General features: G+C 40.7%; 2 protein-coding genes across 2 annotated transcripts in view; one reads left to right on the forward strand and one right to left on the reverse strand.

The window, feature by feature from the left end:
* The window catches only part of GTF3C4 (general transcription factor IIIC subunit 4), a 38213-nt gene extending 32125 nt beyond the window's left edge, over nt 1–6088 (reverse strand). The window contains exon 1 of the mRNA XM_020973478.2: nt 5616–6088. Within this exon, the coding sequence (XP_020829137.1) occupies nt 5616–6005 (390 nt within the window). The 5' untranslated portion in view covers nt 6006–6088. The remainder of the gene's footprint in view (nt 1–5615) is intronic.
* Nucleotides 6089–6221: 133 nt separating this feature from the next.
* DDX31 (DEAD-box helicase 31) overlaps nt 6222–19537 on the forward strand; it is a 90058-nt gene continuing 76742 nt past the window's right edge. Inside the window, 2 exon segments of the mRNA XM_078149976.1 lie at nt 6222–6363; nt 7029–7427. Coding sequence (XP_078006102.1) covers nt 7317–7427 — 111 coding nt within the window. The 5' untranslated portion in view covers nt 6222–6363; nt 7029–7316.

Consider the following 19537-nt stretch of genomic DNA (forward strand, 5'->3'; position numbering starts at 1 on the left):
CCTAGTATGACCAGCAGGAGTTGAGAAGAGAGAAAACATTGTGAGCTAGGTATTAAACTTATTGAGGAAGGAAGGGGAGTAACCTGGAGATCTACAGACAACAGCTATCAGAATTGCAGCTGGTTGGTGGATATGGATTGCCTGAACCTCACAGGAGAAAAAGTTACTGAGTGAGAGAGGTAGGGGGAGAACCTGGAAGTGGCAATGGGGAGCAAGGAGCATTCTTTTTTTATTGTAATATTTTATTCCCCTCTCCTAATTACATGCAAAAAACCAATTTTTAGCATTTTTTTTAAATTTTGAGTTCCAAATGTTCTTCCTCCATCACTTCCTTCTCCTCTCCTCATTGAGAAGGCAAGCAATTTGATAGAGGTTATACATGTGCTGTCACGTAAAACATATTTCCATGTTAGTCATATTGTGAAAGAAAACAGACAAAGAAAAAGAAAGTAAAGAAAAAGTATGCTTCAATCTGTACTCAGGCTCCATCAATTCTTTCTCTGGAGCTAGATAGCATTTTTCATCATATGTCAGCAAGAAGTATTCCAACTACCCCTTTTCAACTGATGAAGCAAGGGGAATGAGTGAAGGGGCAGCCAATGCTGAGAAGTTCTGACCATGTCTTGTTTTTACTCAATAAACTCCAGTGGCTCCTTATTACCTTCAGGATCAGATAGAAAGTGCTCTATTTGGCACTTAAAGCCCTTTACAAGTTTACAATTTAAAGCCTTGGCTCCTTCTTCCCTTTCCATTCTTTATGTGAAGGGAATACTGGCTAACTTGCTGTTGCTCACATGACGTTGCATCTTTTGACTCTGTGCCTCTGTACTTGCTGTCTCTGATAGCTGGAATTCTGTCCCTCTTCAGTGCCATCTCTTAGTCTCCCTGGCTTCCTTTAACTTTCAGATCAAATTCCACCCTTTGTCAGAGGCCTTTCATGTTCTCCAGTGCTGCTGGTGCTTTCCACTCTAAGGCTACCTTCTATCTACTGACTGTATCTTGTAGATACTGATTTATATATGGCATTTCTTCCCTCCATCCCTTATAATATGTCTCTCATCACCTCACTCCTCCCCATCTTAGCTCCACCTGGCCCCTCCCTGACCTCATGACTTGATGCTGAGCTCTTTGAAAAAATGGAATATTTTTGCTTTTTCTCTGTGTCCACAGTGCCTGGCACATAGTAAGCATCCAATCTGATTAACTGACTCTCTGAGTGGACAGAACCAATATCCCCTTTGAGTATTAAGGCTCTAGTAGTTGAGTCCTATTTCCTATCCCATACCCAAACCAAATCCCCAAAGGGCCACAGGCCAGTGGACAGCTTTAATTTGTTTTATTATAATTACAATTATAATTACAATGTGCCCCACTGCCAAACCTACAAGTGACTCTATTCTGTCAACCTCTTACTTAGTTATTATAGTCAATATCAAAGAGCAGGCATTCCATTATGAATAACACTGGAGTCAAGAAAGTTTACAGGTTCTTTTATGATAGTTTTGAAAAGGGCACTCATCAAATCTGACACAAAACTGTCACTGTTACAAATTGACAACTGTTACAACTGTAAATCTAAGAGCTTTATTAAGGAAGTTGTGAACCTGGTACTGCTTACCAGAAATTATGTAGTTCAACTCTTGCTTTGTCAACTTTTGCTTCTAATTCAGTGGTTAGAAGGCATTAAAACTATCCAAATAAATTATAGACTTGAAACAAATGTTAATAAAACAACTAAGTTTCAACTCAGAGGTCTTCAACCTAGTGCAGAGGCAACTGTCACACAAGAATAAAGGGATATTGATCTGGAAAAGGTGAATGAACACAACTACAGTCTCAACATTCAAACTCTCACAGTCTCTGATAATGACTTGGACAGTCTCGTTTTCTTTATTTCAGAGAGATGTGAAAATAACAGAAAAAACATGAAATTCATTAGAGATGATATTCAATTTCTTTGAAGAAAGCTTCTTTATAAATTTAAGGCATTATTCTGTGAACAATAATAGGAAGGAATTAGTAAAACAAAATCAGTCAAGAAGCATTTATTAAACATCTACCATGTTCCAGGCACTGTGCCAGGCACTAGGGTTATGAATACAAAAGTGGAACAGTCCTTGCCATCAAGGATCTTACATTCTACTAAAGGGATAAAACAGTTTCACAGAGAAGTAAACACAGGATACATAAAAAATAAATTCACAATGATGGGTGGAGAGATGACACTAAAAACTGTGATAATCAGGAAAGACTTCTTGAAGGAAGTTAGCACTTGAGATGAGTCCTGAAAGGATGTAGGGGTTCCAAGAGGCAGATGAGGGTGAGCATTCCAAATGCAAGGGACAGCCTGGGCTCTCCTATGGGCTTTCCATAAGTGAGGGACGGAATTTTGTGTACTGGGAATAGCAAACAGGTTAGTTTGGCTAGAGTATAAAATGTGTGAGGGGGACCAAAGTGTATTCAGCATGGAAAACTAGGGGGAGCCTAATGGTGAATGTCTTCAAATGAGAAGTTTCTATTTTATCCTAAAGGCAATGGGCTCGACTAAAGCTTGCTGAGCAGAAGAATGGCATGGCCATATCTGTGCTTTAGGGATATCACTTTGGTAGCTGTGTGAAGGGTGGAGTGGAGATAGGCTGGATGCAGAGAGACCAATTTAGAGGCTACTACAATAGTTCAAATGAAGGGCCTGAACTAGAGTGGTTGGGATGTGAGGAGTGACACCAAAGACTTAAGAGATGTTGAGGAGATAGAAGTGCCATTGATGGGATATAGGCCAATGGGAGAGTAAAGAGTTGAGGATGACTTTTCCATTGTGAACCTGGATTACTGGAAGAATGGTGCTGCCCTCCACAGAGATAGAGAAATTAGGAGGGGTAGGTTTAGGGAGAAAGATAATGAGTTCTATTTTGAACGTGTGGGATTTGAGATGCATATGGGACATCAGGGAAATGAGGAAGTAGAGGCAACAAGTGTAGAAGCTGTCTTTTGAAGTTGGATTAGATAAGGAAGGAAGAACATGGGTTAATAGTCTGAGGAGATGGTAGGGTCAACTTAAAAGTTTTTAAAGATAAGGAGGATTTGGATATATTTGTAGGCACCAAGGAGATGCTAGTGGACAATTAGGGAGAAAATTAGGGAGAATGGGAAGGTGATAGAAGGAGCAAGCTTCTGGAAAGAGATAGGAGGGAATGAGATCAATGGACACATGGTACAAGTAAAAGGATTGGTGTTGGTAAGAAGGATCACTTCATTATCTGAGACAGAAGCAGAGAAGAAGAGGATGGGGAATGATGCTGAGGTGATCTGGTCTGGAACTGGGGAAGAAAGAAAACTAGACCCAACGTTCTCACTAGTCATCAGCAGAAGCCCTCTATGCTAGTCAGAATGATATCCTTACTGTCCCCTATATACATGTAACAATCAGTTGTTATTGTTCATAATGATTTTGCACAAAATAATCTTCATTTTTTACCATTGGAATGCCCTTCTACTTCTTTGACAAGTTAATTCTACACTTTTCCCTAAGATCTAGCACAAAAAAACCTCATGTTCTCCGGAAAGCCTCCCTTGACTAACCTTAAGTCTTTTACCTTTTTCCTTTGCCTTGAGTTCCCTTTAAGTATACATTTTTTTTTGGTCATGCTAGCATGATTTAATGAAAGATGGAGCATATAGTATAAAGAGGGCTGGAGTCAAGAGACCTGGGTTTAAATCTCGCTTCAGACACTTATCTGCTATTTGACCATGGACAAATCTTTTAATCTCTCAAAATTTTAGTTTCTTTATCTGCTAAAAATTGAGACAATACTTGAAGTTTGTACCTCATAGGGTTATTTATTTATTTGGCTAGGCAATGGGGTTAAGTGACTTGCCCAGGGTCATACAACTAGTGTCACGTGTCTGAGGCTGGATTTGAACTCAGGTCCTCCTGACTCTAGGAACGCTGCTCTATCCACTTCACCACCTAACTGCTCCTACCTCGTAGGGTTATTGAAAGAAAAGCACTTTTCAAACTTTCCAGTCCTATAAAATTAGGGTCTAGCATGCAACTTGTTGAAAACTGTTTCTTTCAGGCTTTTTGGCTCCCTGACTGTAAGCTCCTTGAGAGTAAGGACAATATCTTTACCTTCACTTACCTTGTATAATTTGTAATACACTGCTAGACATACAAGGCACTTGCTGAATTATACTGTTTCATAACTTAGATCCAATCAGTTTATTTATATCTCCCCCAAGGACAACCTACAACATGTTTACTAGTATGCCTTTACCAATTTAAAATTTAACATTGTTTTTTATTCAATAAGCTAACTTAGAAACTAATCAGTAATATTCTTGAGGTTATGTCTAATGCCCCCATGTAACATTTAAGCTGGCTGCTACAGGCAATGGGTGTAAAATGTTAAATAATTTAAACTTTTATTTTTAAGAGAGTTCCTGAACTTTCAAACCTTGAAGAGTAAGTATATGGTCCCAAACACTTAAGGGGATCTGCAATTTCACATATTTGGGCGCAGACTGCAACCCATCCATGCTTGCCTATTCCTTGTTACTCTTGTCCAAGTCCATCCATGAGTTTTTACAAGGAATTCATTCAATGGGCTACTAGCCTTCCTTGATTTTGCCTATTAAGAGGATTTTTTAAATAAGAGGGAAGAGGAAACTCCCTTGCTAAAGAACCATTATATTAAGAATATGAACCAAAGGATCTACATTTCTAAAATTTTATAACCATGATTATAAATGCTTGAATAAAGACTTAGAATTGGTTGCCCTGAAGGTTAAAACCATACATCTACATAGTAAACCGCTAAGTGAAAAGTGATGCCTTCATAAATTTTACTTTTTGGACGCTAAGTGGAAATCAATCTGTATCTACGGATTATTTGAGTTTTGCTTTTACTGAAAAGCGAAGAACAGCATCCCATTTGTGGTCCATTGTGTTTTACCCATCTGTCCATCACTGAGGCTCAGAAAACTTTATAACTAAAGTTACTGAGACCTTGAAACAATTTTTAAAAATGGTCAAAATCCTTCCTCTAAAGCAAAAGAAGCAGCTCACTCTGGAGTAAACAAAGCCAGCTTCTGGGCCTGCCTTCCAGGAGCCAGTCCCAGACAATAGGAAGTGGCAGGCAATAGTGGTAGGTCTAGGGTTGGCTCAGTAGGGGTGGGAGGGAGCCAGTAACTGTTAAACGAACTGCAAGAAGACAAGACAGGTGGAGTCAGAGCCCTTGGTGGGCCAAAGCTAAGACTTGGGGGCAGATTTCCCGGAGGAGGGCGGGTGGGATGGGGGAAAACTCAGGCATCCTAGGGGCGGGGGAAGGGAGGGTGGAAACAGCTGTCGAGCAATCCTAGAGGGCAAACACAACTGGTTGTTTTTCTCAGAACCAGGCCAGTGCCTCTGGCTCAAGTCGCCCGGTAAATATTCAACAGCAGCTGTTGATCCAGGCAGTGGAGGTGAAAAGGAGGGATGGGTGGCAGGGACCGGGGTTCCCCGAGGGTGATGACGGGACCACAAATCGATGCCAAGCTAGGGAGGAAAGGACGGAGGGAGAGGAGGAGGCGGCGAGCGGCTGGTCCCGGGGGCCGCGGGGAGGGGAGCCCGGGCTTACCTTGAGCAGGCAGCTGTTGGCCGGGGCGGGCACCGAAGTGCGGTGGATGACCAGGTCCTGGCCCGGGCTGTGCACGTCGCAGATGAGTTCCAGCACCGCGATGCTGCGGGCGGTGGAGACCGACACCCGGTGGTCCTCGGACCAGGAGAGCGGCTCCAGGCCGCTGACGGGGTGCTGCAGCTTCACGGCCGGCTCCCGCCGCGCCGCCACCAGCCCGAAGCCGGCGCTGGGCCCCGGCGCCCCGGCTGCCCCAGGAACCGCCGGCGGCGGCTCCTTCTCCCTCTTCTTCCCTTCTCCTTCCTCTTCCTCCTCTTCCTCCTCCTCCTCCTCCTCTTGCGGCTCAGCCTCATCCGCCGCGGACATCACCCGGGGCTCGTCGGACCCCGACATCTTCCCTGGAGCGGTAAGGCCCGAGCCCGGGACGCGCTAACTCCCGCCGTAGTCGCCGCTACGGCCGCCGCCGCCGCCGCCGCCGCAGCCGCCCCCTCTGCCCTCTCTCCCCCCTCCTCTTCCCGGCTCCCCGCGGCCCGGAGCGCCGCCGAGCCAGGGAGGACCCCGCCGTTGCCTAGCAACCAAACCCGGGCCTAGGCGACTAACGCACTGCCTGCCTAGAATGTGTCTCCTTTCTTTCGAACTACCGCAGGCCAAGCATCGGGGATGGTTTGTGTTAGGAGTTGGAGGGGGAGGGGAAGGGGAATAGAAGAGGGTCAAGGCTCCCGGCGCATCCCTACAAAGATCAGATGGAATGGCAAGTAGTAGCCCAGAGGCGGAAAATGTGGATAAATAGTAGTAGTCCCTCCCTCCTCTTTCACCTGGGGATTACTCCTTTAGCCAAGGGTGAAAGCTGCGAGTGACCCAAGCGTCTCGTTTACTAAAAGTGCAGATCACTGTGTGGGGAGGGATGCCACTCATTCTTTGGCACCTCTGATCCTTTGGAGGAAACTAGTCATGATCCTTCAGACTCTGAAGAGAGCCAATTCCCTGGCCTTTCTCCTGTCCCTGGGTCGTAGGAATGCAGGGTATTTTACACACATCACCTCTTATATGGAGTCATTTTTATTTCCTCTCCTCTTCTTTGGTGGGGAGGACTCTGTGTGTGTGTGTTTTTGTAAACCATCCCCTTTCAACCCTAGGCAAGAAGGAAGGATGAGAAACTCCTGCCATACCACAAATAGACATCAGAAATGGCAGAAAGCTTTAGGCATCCCTAAACTACCCCTTCCCCCCGCAAATGGAGCGGGCTTATAGCATACGGCTTGTAACATTAAGCAAGGCTAAGTTCCTACCCTGAGCTAAAATACACAACATGCTCGCTCTTCGATATGTTATTCTCTCTATTATATGTTTTTCACAGGCATACATGCTTGGAGACACTCAGACGCATTTAAATTTACTTGTTGTTTGTTTGTTTAGTTCTATTTCTTAAGGAAAGTTTCTAGAGCAAAGAAAAGGAAGGAGAGAAGAGTGACAGCCAAGGTATCTCAGTGACTTAAGTACTAAGGGGAGTATTGGAGGCAGCTATGCCGGGGTCCTTCCTCGTCATTCAGGACTTCACTCACTCACTGACATGTGGACTGGAGTAGTACTGAAACTGACTACTATCAAGTTACATTCTGGAGCAGCTGAGCTGGATTTTCTTTGCGATTTAGATCTACAGGCCCTTTCTTCCCCATAGCCCGCCCACTCTGCCCTGGACAAGCTATGGCAGCAGATGAAGGTTTACTTCTCAATATTTCAGAGGACTGGACCTTCCCAGGCTTTCACCAAGAGCACAAGAAATTCCCCAGATCCTTTGGAGCCAAGGAGAGAAGGGTAAGGCTCTGTTCTGAATCGCTGAGGTTGTGTTTGTTTGTGATACCAAGAAATATTCATTCTGTCTGTATTGATTAGGATTAATCTGAAACATGCTTGACTCTTGGGTGCCCATGTCTCTGTCTCTGTCTCTGTCTCTCTCTCTCTCTCTCTCTCTCTCCCCCCCCCCAGGCTGCCCACACCTCCCTTGGTTTGTTTGTTTTTCATCAGGGTAGTACGGTGGAAAGAACTCTGCTTGTGGAGTTAAAGGGACGGATTTGCTCCTAAAGCTCACAAACTTGGTGACCTTAGGCACTTTAAGCAACTCAGTTAACTTCCCTAAGACTCAGTTTCCTCATATCTAAAATGAGATGTTTGGATTACATAGTCTCTGAGGTCCCTTCAAGCTCTAGATTTATTACTATTGTAGAAGTTACCTTAGTTCTGTTATCCAAAAAAAAAAAAATAGATTTCAGACAGGGTCTCAGCTGCCTATGTATAAAACCAAACGTTAGTTTAAAAGGTTGTAAAATGATGGAATGTAGGGGTTGGAAGGAAATCTTAACCTTCTCATCTGGTTTCTTCCACATGCAGATGAGGAAACTGAGGATCTTTGAGGGGAAAGAACTCACCCAAAGTCACAGTGTGAGTTAGTGATAGAGTCAAAACTGTCTTTTGCCACCTGAGACTATTTCTCTGTACTGACGTTTAGGAACTTTAGTTATATCAAAGCATTGGCCTTGGATTATATGCAAAATAGCTTGAGATTGATTAGTCCAGACCTTTCATTTTGTAGATGGGGAACCATAGGCCAAAAGAGGGGATGTGACTTGACTAAGGTCACACAGTAATAAGTGGGAAGAGTAAGGACTTGAACCCATTTCTGAATCAAATACACAGTTCTTCCTCCTCTCCATCACTTTTGTGTAGGTAAGGTAGACAGAGCTTCAAAGCTGAAATCTTTCTATTCTGCTTCTGATCTCCAGTTTGCTTTTGTGTAATTTTGAAACCACTTCTGCCCCTATTTCTCCATTAGTGAAAAGGGAGTGATCTTGTTTTATAGATTATCCACTTGTTTTGTAGATTATCCACTTCTAGTGTGGCCTCCCTTCCTGGATTCATTCTAAATGTGCTTCTGGGTGTGGCCAATTAGTCAACAAATAAGTATTAGTGCCTACTTTGTGCCTGACTTTTGTTCTAAGTACTGGGATGCAAATATTTGAGAAATGCATGAAGTACTGAGTACCGTTAGAGATAACAGAAGATTGTCCATTTGAAAGATACTATAGTGGCAAAGTGTTGACAATTTAAAGAACATTCATTGTCTTTGGTGATTAAGTGAGCAAAGTATTTTTATGTGCCATCTTAAGAATTCTAAACACTTTAAGGCATCTAAGAGGTACTTAACCACCCTGGCCTCAGCTTCCTCACTTAAAAAATGAGGTTGGGACTAAATTTTCAAAATCCCTTTTAGCGCTGAGAGTCTACAATTCTAATAGGTAGGTAATTGAGGGGAATGCTGAAGATATAATAAATCTTGATTTTAGCAAAGTATTTGAGAGAGCATCCCATAATAAAGTTGATAAAAATAAGATAGTAAAATATGTCCTGGATTATGCTGATGATTATTGCTCATATTTACATAGCATTTTACAAAGTGCTTTCCTCATTCTATGCATACTATACATACTATGTATGGTCAGTACTTTTTTTTTTTAAGGCAATTGGGGTTAAGTGACTTGCCCAGGGTCACACAGCTAGTAAGTGTCAAGTGTTTGGTCTGAGGCCAAATTTGAACTCAGGTCCTTCTGACTTCAGGGTCGGTGCTCTTTCCACTGCACCAACTAGCTGCCCCTGTCAGTACTTTTTTGACCCCTGAGTTGTTAGTTCTCTCCCTTTCCCCAAATAATCACATATATACTGTATCTATTAAATCTTCCCTGGTAGGATGTGAACCCCTTGAAGGAAGGGACTATTTTTTGTTTTGTCTTTTATTACCAGTACCTAGCACATTGTCTGACTCATAGTTGGTGCTTATTAAATGCTTGTTGAACTATATTGGCAATAGAAGACCTGGGTTCTAATCCAAATTCTACCGGTAGCTCACTTTGTGACATTGGGCAAGTGTCACTTTTCTTGTGTTGGTCTCAGTTTTTTCATTCATAAAGTAAGAGGATTGGACAAGATTATCTCTAAGGTCCCTTACAGCTCTAACAATCTGTATTTCTCTGACCTCATTTTAAAGCTTGTTTTGTGTGGTTTTGTAAGTGGGCCTCTGAGATACACACCTAACATTTATAATCAATTTAAGGTTTGCAAAGTGCTTTACATATGTTACCTCATTTGACTCTTAGAATAACACTGTGAGTTGGGTGCTATTATCATTCTTATTTTACAGGTGAGGAAACTGAGACTGAGAGGTTAAGTGTCTTGCCCAGGGCATACAATAGTAAGTGATTGAATCAGAATTTGAAATCAAATCCAGCAAATCATACTACCTAGTTGTCTCAGATGGTTACCTATATATCACACTTTAATGTCTGCAAATCACTTTATATAAATTGTCTCACTTGATCTTCACAGTAAACACAGTGTGAGGAAGGTACTGATTTATTCCCATTTTATAGATGAAGAAACTGAGGCAATAAGGTTACCTTATAAAACAAAAAGTCTGTTAGGTAGGTAATGCAAGTATTCATTCATTCATTCATTCACTCAGGAAGCATTTATTAAATGTGTATGTTGTACCTGGTAGTGGAGATACAAAGACAGAAATAAAAACTGCCCCTTTCTTCAAGGAACTTAAATTCCACTGAAGGGAGGCAGAAAATATTATGCATATAGATAAATACAGAGTATGTACGAAATAAATCAAAAGTAACGTGGTAGAAGGCCCCTGATGACTGAGGGGGATGAGAGATCAGGAAAAGCCTCTTCTAGACAGTAGCAATTGAGCTTTGCTAGAGATTAAACAAAATGATGTCTTTTGTTTTTATATCACCATCATTTCCAAATATACACCTTTCCCCAGAGAGGCATCCCTTGTAACAAAGAACAAAAAGAGAGAGGGAGGAAAAAAGTAGTGAGGCAAAACTCACTACTATCAGCTGAATCTGACAGAGTAGGAGGGTTCCACACCATCATCCTCCACACCACAAAGAAGGGAGGAAGATGCTTGTTCTCTTTTCTTTAGGGCCAAACTTGATCATTGTAATTATACAAGTGTTCTGATTGATTGATGTAGTTCCCTTTTGGACATGTTGAATTTAAGATGTCTCTGGACAGCCAGTTTGAGATGTCTGAAGGACAGTTGGAAATGCAAGATTGGAGCTCAGCAGAGAGGTAGGGGCAGGATAGGTAGATCTGAAAATGGTAATCATAGAGCTGGTAATTAAATCCATAGGAGCTGATGAGATCCCCAAGTGAAGTAGTATAGAGGGAGAAGAGAATAGGGAGAGAAACCATATACAGGAAGACCAATTTCACTAAGAGGTAATAAGGGCATGAATTAGGCTGGTGTCATGTGAGTAGAGAGGAGGGGCTGAATTGGAGAGACGTCTTTGAGGCAAAATGGATCAAACTTGACAACTAATTAGCTATTGTAGGATCTGGGAGAATAAAAAGTAGAGGATGATTCCAAGTTTGTAAACCTGGGTATCTTGAAGGATGGTGATATCCTCAGCAAAAAATAGGGAAGTTTGGAAAGAGGAGTGGGTTTAGGGGTAAAAATAATGAAGTCTGTTTGGAGCATATTGAATGTGAGATACCTGCAGTACATCTCATGATGGAACTCTGGAGCTCCAGGCCACTGAACCAGGATAGATATTGGAGTTGGCATTGAAGATCTGGGACTCATCTGCATAGGGATGATAACTGAATCCAGGAGAACTGACGATATCCCTGATAGAGGGTGTACAGAGAGAAAAGATGAAAACCCAGAACAGAGCCTAGGGCAAGCATGAGCTGGTAAAGATAGCCGTTGTTGATTATCATTTGCAAAAGGTTGTTTGTTTCCTGATGCTGTTACCAAGAATGCCTTCGATTTATGCAGATGACCCTCATAAAGATTTTGTACAAATGGGAAACTAAGCATAAGGTTAGTAGCTGATTTTTTTGGGGGGGTCACTTTCTTTTGGAATCAGTTGGGTTCAAGGCCCAAATTTTATTATATGATATGATATTATGTTGCATTATATTATGCATATATTATATGCTAAGCTATTCTGTCTGCTTTTCTTGCCTTTGTTCTCTTTAGTGCTGTTTTGTCTTCCTCTGTGAACATCTCAGGGACTGTGAATTTAGGGATCCAAGTTTGGTGGTCTGCTTATCCTTGATGGAGAAAATAGATTACTATAAGAATTTTTGCAGGTGTTTTCCATTTTTCTTTGGTTTGTAGTGCTTTTCCATATCCATTCCTGAATGTTCTTGGGATGACTGCTTAGTTAGACAAGCTTTTTTTAGACTGGTTTTATCTTCTATAGTTCTGTCTCCTGAGATGGTATTGGTCATAATCATCCTTCATTCTATTAAACATTTTTACTTTTATTTTTTTTCAATTAACAAATATTTATTTTTCTTCTCTTCCACTACTACCCCCCATGGGAAAAAAAAATAAAAAGAAAATCCTTGAAACAAATATTAATATGCAAGCAAAATAAATTCCTACATTGGCTGTATCCAATGATGTGTGTGTTATTTTACATCTTGAGTCAGTCCATCATTCTCTGGGAGAGGGGTGTATGGACTCATCATTAGTCCTCTGGAATCTTGGTTTGTCTGCATTAATCAGAACTCTTAAGTCTTTCAAAGTTTTTTTTTCCTTTACAATATTGTTATTGTTAGTAAATTATTCTCCTGGTTCTGTTCACTTTACTCTGTATACAAGTCTTTCCAGCTTTCTCTGAAACTAAGTCTTTTGTAATTTCTTGTGTTACAATAGTATTCCATTATATTCAAACACCGTAATTTATTCATTGATGAATATCTACTTAGTTTCCAGTTCTTTGTCACCTCCAAAAGAGCTGGTGTAAATATTTCTGTATATATGAATCCACATCATCCTTCTTAATAAACTTTTTTTTTTTTTGGTGAGGCAATCGGGGGTTAAGTGACTTGCCCATGGTCACACAGCTGGTGTCTGTGTGTCAAGTGTCTGAGGCTAGATTTGAACTCAGGTTTTACTGACTCCAAGACCAGAGCTCTATCCGCTGTGACACCTAGCTGACCTCCATAAACTTTTACAGATGAGTTTATATTTTAACCTGGTGTTCCTTTTGGGAGCCATTCTTCCTCTTCTTTTTTTTTTTTTCCTCCAGTAAGTCAAATGTTTGCTGGCTAAAGCTCTTCCTAGTCTCTTGGTCTCCTTGTTGTAACAACTAATTTACATTGCTTTAACTTCTATATAAAATTATCATAGTGTTGATACCATTTCTATTGTCCATTTCTTATTTTTAATAATTCGTTTTTAACAATTGCGGTTCAAACTTTGTTAACTGAATGCCATAATTTTTTCTCTCAACTTGTTTATTATAAATATAGATCTTAGGGCTGCCACGTTTATGGTCTAACTTTACACAGTCCTTATGAAAGGAGAGAAAGTGGAATTAATGTAAGCTAGATGGCTTTTTCTAGAACTTTGGCTAAGAGGGAGAGGGAAAATATAGGATGATAGCTTAAGGAGGTGGTAGGGTCCAATTAAAGGGTTGATTTTAACTGTAGTGAAGACCTCAGCATGCTTGTAGGTATCAGGAAAGGACCTAGTAGGTAGGGAGAGATTGAAGATGAAAGAGAAATGATTTCTGTGGGGTATACTGGGGCATTAAGGATTCAAGGAGTGGCTTAGCCTTGACCTGGAGAAGGGTCACATCTTTATCAGAGAATGGAGCAAAGGAGGAGAAAACAGGAGATAATGTCTAAGGCTTTTGAGTAGTAGAAGAGGGGGGAAAGAGTATGTTCATGGAAATGGCCTCTGTTGAGTAGAAAAGGAGAGAGGGCAGTATGGGAGGTTTGAAAAGAGAAGGTTTTGAACAGTTTCCTATGAAAAGTGCAGTAAAGAGTCACTTAGGGAAGAATGAAAGGATTAGTATTCCTATTTTATGGTTGGGGAAGCTGAAGCTCTGAGAATTTGTTATTTGCCCACAGTCACATGGCTAGCAAATAGCAGTCAAATCCAATACTCTAAATACAGTATTCTTTCTCTGTAGTGTAATAAATCTTGCTAATAATACTGTTAGATTCATTGCAATTGGTCAAACAATTGGATATTAAAAGAGTTGGATGACTGATTAATAAGAATTAGTATGATTAATTGTAAGAGATAACAAGCAGTCTTATTCTGCATCTGCCTTTGACCAGATGTGTGACTCCAGTCACATCATCAAATCTGTCTGGACCTCAGTTTCTTCATCCATAAAATTAAGAGTTTGGACTGCATGCTCTCTAAAGGACTCTTTCAGCTATAATTATTCTATGAAAGCTAATTTTAAAAGAAATTAATTGCTCTGTGTTGATCTATAAGGAAATCTTGCCAAGAGTTCTCTCTTCTGTTGTTCTTTTCTTTCTCCAACCCATTGTCATCATCCCCCAATTTCTTTTATTCCAGTCTCTGATGATGATGCAAAAGAGTCTATCTTAGGCCTTCTCTTTTCCAAGGCCAGTGCCTGTATATGTGCCCTTGATTTATCATTCCCATCTTCTCCAGCAGATTGCTTTATCACATAGAATATATAAGCTTCTTGGGAGCTTTCTTTCTTTTTCTTTTTTAATGCAACTGTGCCATGCACATAGTAGGTGCTTAATAAATGCTTTTTGATTGATTTTCATAGGACTATCATAGGGTTGTCTTCAATCTACTCGTGTACAACAGTCTTTATTTCTAATTTGCTTCATTAACTGAAAAGACATCCTCACCAAGTACTGGATTTGCAATCAGAAATCTAGGCTCCTGGCTTTGTAGTTTTGTGACTGAACACTTCACTTCCTACTTTAAGCCCTAGTTTGGCCATCATTAAAATGTGGATAATAATATTTGTACTATTTACAAGATAGGACTGATGTTCAACTTAGGGATTTATTAAGTATCCGCAGTATACACAATGCACAGTACTTAGCTCCTGGATACAATAGAAAATAGTCCCCTGGCTTCAAGGAGTTTATGTGGGTGAGAGACGGTACAATATTTACATTGTAAGGAAATCACTCTATAGCTCCTTAAAAGTATTATCATTATTATCAAATTTCTTGTATTTTTGAACTTTTCTATATTCCATTTGTACTTTGGTTGTATGTATGTATACATGTGTGCATATACACACACAAATACATATACACACATATGTTGCAGTGCATAGAGTTCTAGTCCTGGAGACTCATGTTCATGAGTTCAAATATAGCCTTAGACACTTATTAGCTATGTGACCCTGGGAAAGTCACTTATCCCTCTTTGCCTTAGTTTCCTCATTCGTAAAATGAGCTGGAGAAGGAAATAGCAAACCATTCCAGTATCTTTGCCAAGAAAATCCCAAAATGGTGTTTCAAAGAGTCAAACACTATTGCTATGACTGAATAACAACAACACACATTTATGATTTCTTTTAAAGTCTTCCTTACTAGAATGTTAGCTCCTTGAGCGCAGGGATTGTGTCCTGTTTCATCTTTGTATCTCTCCTCATGCCTAAAATAGTGTCTTCAACATTTTTGTTGTTGTTTTGTTTTGTTTCTTTTCTCTAGACTTGTGATTTCACTGGTATTGGGAATGTCCTGTAACAGTGGTTCTCAAATTTTTTTGGAATCAGGAGCCCTTTACACTCTGAAAAATTTTTGAGGACCCCAAAGAGGTTTTGTTTACGTAGGGTATATCTATTAATGTTTACCAGATTAGAAATTAAAACTGGTAAAATTTTAAAATACTAATTCACTTAAAATAATAATAATAGACCCACTGCATGTTAACATAAATAATGTTTTTATGATAAATAACTATATTTTGTTTTTTAAAATTATGTCTTTAATGTTTGGCTTAATAAAAGACAACTGGATTCTTACTGCTTCTTCATTCGGTTTATTGCAATAGATTGTTTTGATTGAAGTATATGAAGAAATTCTGGCTTCACACAGATAGGTAGTTGGAAAAGGGAGTGGTATTTTAGTAGGCAAATAATATCTTAGTATTGTTATGAAAATAGTTTTGACTTTGGGGACCAAGAGGGTCCTTGGTCCACACTTTGAGAAATGCAGCCCTGGACTGATACAGATTAATTATTCCGCAATTTGTAAGGAGCTGTTTAGGTAACCTGGTCAACATCACACAGTTAGTATGTGTCAGAAGCTGGACTTGTACCCAGGTCTTCCTATCTCCAAGCTGGTTTTCTAGCCACTCCACCTAATGAGGTGTATGTGTATAGTGGGTACTGAATATTTGCCAAAGTTACCATGGATCTTCTAACTGACAAATCAAACAATTTCTTCTCATTCTTCATCATTCTTGACCTCTCTTGGACATTTGACGTTGTTGACCACCCTCTTCTCTCTGAGTCTTCATGATACTGTTCTCTTCTGGTTCTCCTCCTGTCTGTCTGACTTCTCCCCAGTCACCTTGGATCTTCATTCATGTCATGCCAACTCTAGGTGTTCCAAAGAGTCTATCCTAAACTTTCTTCTCTTTTCTATCTGTACTTCCTCAGCTGGTGACTTCATCAGTTCCCATGGGTACAATTATCATCTCTATTCAGATTACTTCAAAGCTATCTATAACTGTATCTATATTGCCCTAGTCCAGGCCAGCATAACCTGCCAAAGGATTTTGGGTGGCCTGCGAAAAATGTAGAGGATATTTTCCTCTACATTTTTCACAGGCTACCTGAAATCCTTTGGGAGGCAGCAAGCGGCCCCCAGGTCACAGGTTGTGCAGGCCTGCCCTAGTCTTTCCACTGAGTTCTAGGCCATGTCATCAACAACCTGCTAGATATTTCAAACTAGATGTCCCATAGGCATCTTAAGCTCAGTATGTCCAAACTGAACTAATCTTTCCTTCCAAACCTACTCTTCTCCCCAACATAACTATTACTGGCAAAGGCACCACCATTCTTCCAGTCACCTAGGTTCACCACTTTGGTGTCATCCTTAACTCTTTACTCTTACTGTACTTATCCAATCTGTTCCCAGGTCTTGTCATTTCTGCCTTTTATGTTTGGCCTTTTCTCTGTTCACACAGCCACATCCCTACTTCAGGCCCTCCTTACCTCTATCATCCTATTCCAGTGGTGTCCCAAATTAATTGAATGACACCACAGCAGGCATGTGCTTGTCAGTTTTGCCAATGTCACAAAGCTGGGAAGGGGTAGCCAGTGTGAGAGATAGCATCTTCAAGCTTGAAAGTGATCTTTGTGGGCTAGAACACTGGGGCTGAAAACAAGTTGACTATGGAGCATCTAAAGCACAGGGGTCAAATTCAGTCTTTTTTTTTCCTTTTCTTTTTTTAAAATTAATTTATTTTGATTTATCAACAATCACTTCCATATGCTTTTGAGTTTAAAATTTTTCTCCCCCTCCCTCCCCACAACAGCACACAATCTGATATAGGCTGTACATATACATTCCTATTAAACATATTTTCACATTAGTGATGTTGTAAGTAAGAATTAGAACCAATTGGAGGAACCACCAGAAAGAAGAAACAAAACTCAATAGAAGAAAAAAAATAGAAAATAGTATGCTTTGATCTGCATTCAGACTCCATAGTTCTTTCTTCTTTGTGGATAGCATTTTCTATCACAAGGCCTTTAGAAATGCCTTGCATTGCTGAGAAGGATTAAGTTTATCAATATTAGTCATCGCACAATGTGGCTGTTATTGTGTACAACGTTCTCCTGCAAACTCAGTCTTGCTGAGCACATTTGGCCCAAGACTCTTCTGATTGCAGTCAGACCCAGCTTAAAATGTAATTGAAAATATTAAAATAAGTAAATGAGAATGCATTAAAATAGGTACTATCACATTTGAAAACTAAATCAGTATGTGGCTTGAGGGGATCCTTATGTACAGATTGGTGGCCCCATTTCTATTTGAATTTGACTCCACTGATGTATAGGAGGGTAAGCAGGGTGGTGAGGGCTGGGAAACAACTGAAGGGCTGGATGAAGGAAGGCCAAAGGCACTTGTCAGTCAATGAGTCAACAAGTATTTAAGCATTTACTGTGCACAAGTCATCATAGATTTAGAACTGGAAGATACCTCAGGCGTCATCCAATTCTATACTCTCATTAACGAATGGGATCCCAATAACAGATGAGGAAATTGAGGCCCAGAGGAGTGAAGTAACTTACCCAAGGTCACATAGGGAGTAAGTAGCAGAGCTGAATTTGAACCTAGGTCCTATGACTCCAAAGCCATCGTGCCATGCATCTCTCTTCAAATTTTTGATTAACTTATGTAGAAAAGGCAGCCTACTTCTTTTGTGTTACTGTGAAGGCAGAAGTAGGAATGGTGGGGGAAAGGGAAGTGGATTTTCATTTAATATAAGAATATTTAATTATTTTTCACATTTCATTTTTGCCTTTCACTTTTATATGTCATTTCCCCATAACTATCCCACCTTCCAGTAAACACTTTCTTATCACAAAAAGAAACATTATGGTAAAACTGAACTCCACAGTGATCAGTTCTGATTGTGTTCCATATCCTTGTGCCCTGCCCAGTCCTGAGAGGTGGCTCATCCTTCATCTTCCTCACTGCAATTGGTCTTGCCAGGGGTGAGGAACCTATGGTCTCGAGGACACATGTGGCCCTCCAGGTCCTCAAATTTGGCCCTTTGACTCGATCCAAACTTCATATAGCCAGTCCTTTTACTGAGGGGTCAAAAGGCTATAGGTTCCCCACCCCTGGTCTTGACCATCAGAATGCCACTGTTTTCTAGTGCTACTTCCATTTCTATTGTTACTGTGGGTACCATTCTTTTGGCCCTGCTTATGTAGAGAAGCCACGAGCAAGGAACAGGCCATCTCATGATAAAGTAATAAGCTGGCCGATGGGTGCCCCATGCTGCTGAAGGGTCTGCTGCACCATGTGAGAGGTTGGACTAGATGACCTCTAAATAGATATGAATTCTAGCACATCTATGATTCTTATGGCTGTAGTAATAGAAAGGGAATAAAAACACTATGCTATATAATGAAAATTACTTCGTATATACTTTGTATTCATTTATCTGTGTCACCCCCAGTAGAACATAAGCTTCTTGAGATCAGGGATTCTTTTGTTTCTGGTTTTGTATTTCTAACATCAAGCACAGAGCCCTTGCACATAATAGGAGCTCAGTAAGTGCCTCTTGAATTGAATTCATTCCATAGTCTCTTATTCTCTTCACTGCTCTGTACCAGGCAACTAATTTAGGCACCAGGGATACGAAGAGTTTACATTTTAATAGAAAAATATGTATGAATTAAAAGTCAGTACAAGGAAAAGGTAAATACAAAGTAATTTTGGGTGTTGGGGGAAGGGTGCTAGCAAAACTGATTGAATCAGAAAAGGGGGGTACAGTGGTTAGAGAGCTGGGCCTAGAGTCAGGAAGACCTAAGTTCAAATATAACTGAAGACACTTACTAGTTGTGTGACCTTAGGCAAGTCACTTAACCTGTTTGCCTCAGTCTCCTCATCTGTAAAATGAGGATAATGAGAGCATCTGCCTCCCAGGTAGGATAAGTTAGTTAACAATTGCAAAGTGCTTAGCACAGGGTATGGCCCATAGCAAGCACTATATAAATTTTATCTATTATCACTATTGTTATGTGTAGGAGGTGGCATATGAGCTGAGCCTTAAAGGAAATCCAGAATGCTAAGGGGCAGAGGTGAGGAAGGGAGAACAGCCTGTGCAAAGTGTGGAGAAAGAGATGGGATGCAATAGATTGGGTGCACTAAATAGGGCGCTTTGGCTGGGAGGGCATACTGGAGCCAGACTGTGAGGACTTTAAATGACAAGGAGAGGTGCTCTAGAGGCAGCAAGGAGCCATTGGAGTATCTTCAGCTCAACTCAGCATGAAAATTCCTTAAACTGGGGGCTTTGGTTTCTCTCAAATAAGTAAGCTCTATAGTTAAAGCAGTATCGCTCTTACTGTATACAACGTTCTCTTGATTTT

Source organism: Phascolarctos cinereus, unplaced genomic scaffold (assembly GCF_003287225.1).
Source record: "Phascolarctos cinereus isolate Bilbo 61053 unplaced genomic scaffold, phaCin_HiC Scaffold_2;HRSCAF=192, whole genome shotgun sequence".
Classification (NCBI taxonomy): domain Eukaryota; kingdom Metazoa; phylum Chordata; class Mammalia; order Diprotodontia; family Phascolarctidae; genus Phascolarctos; species Phascolarctos cinereus.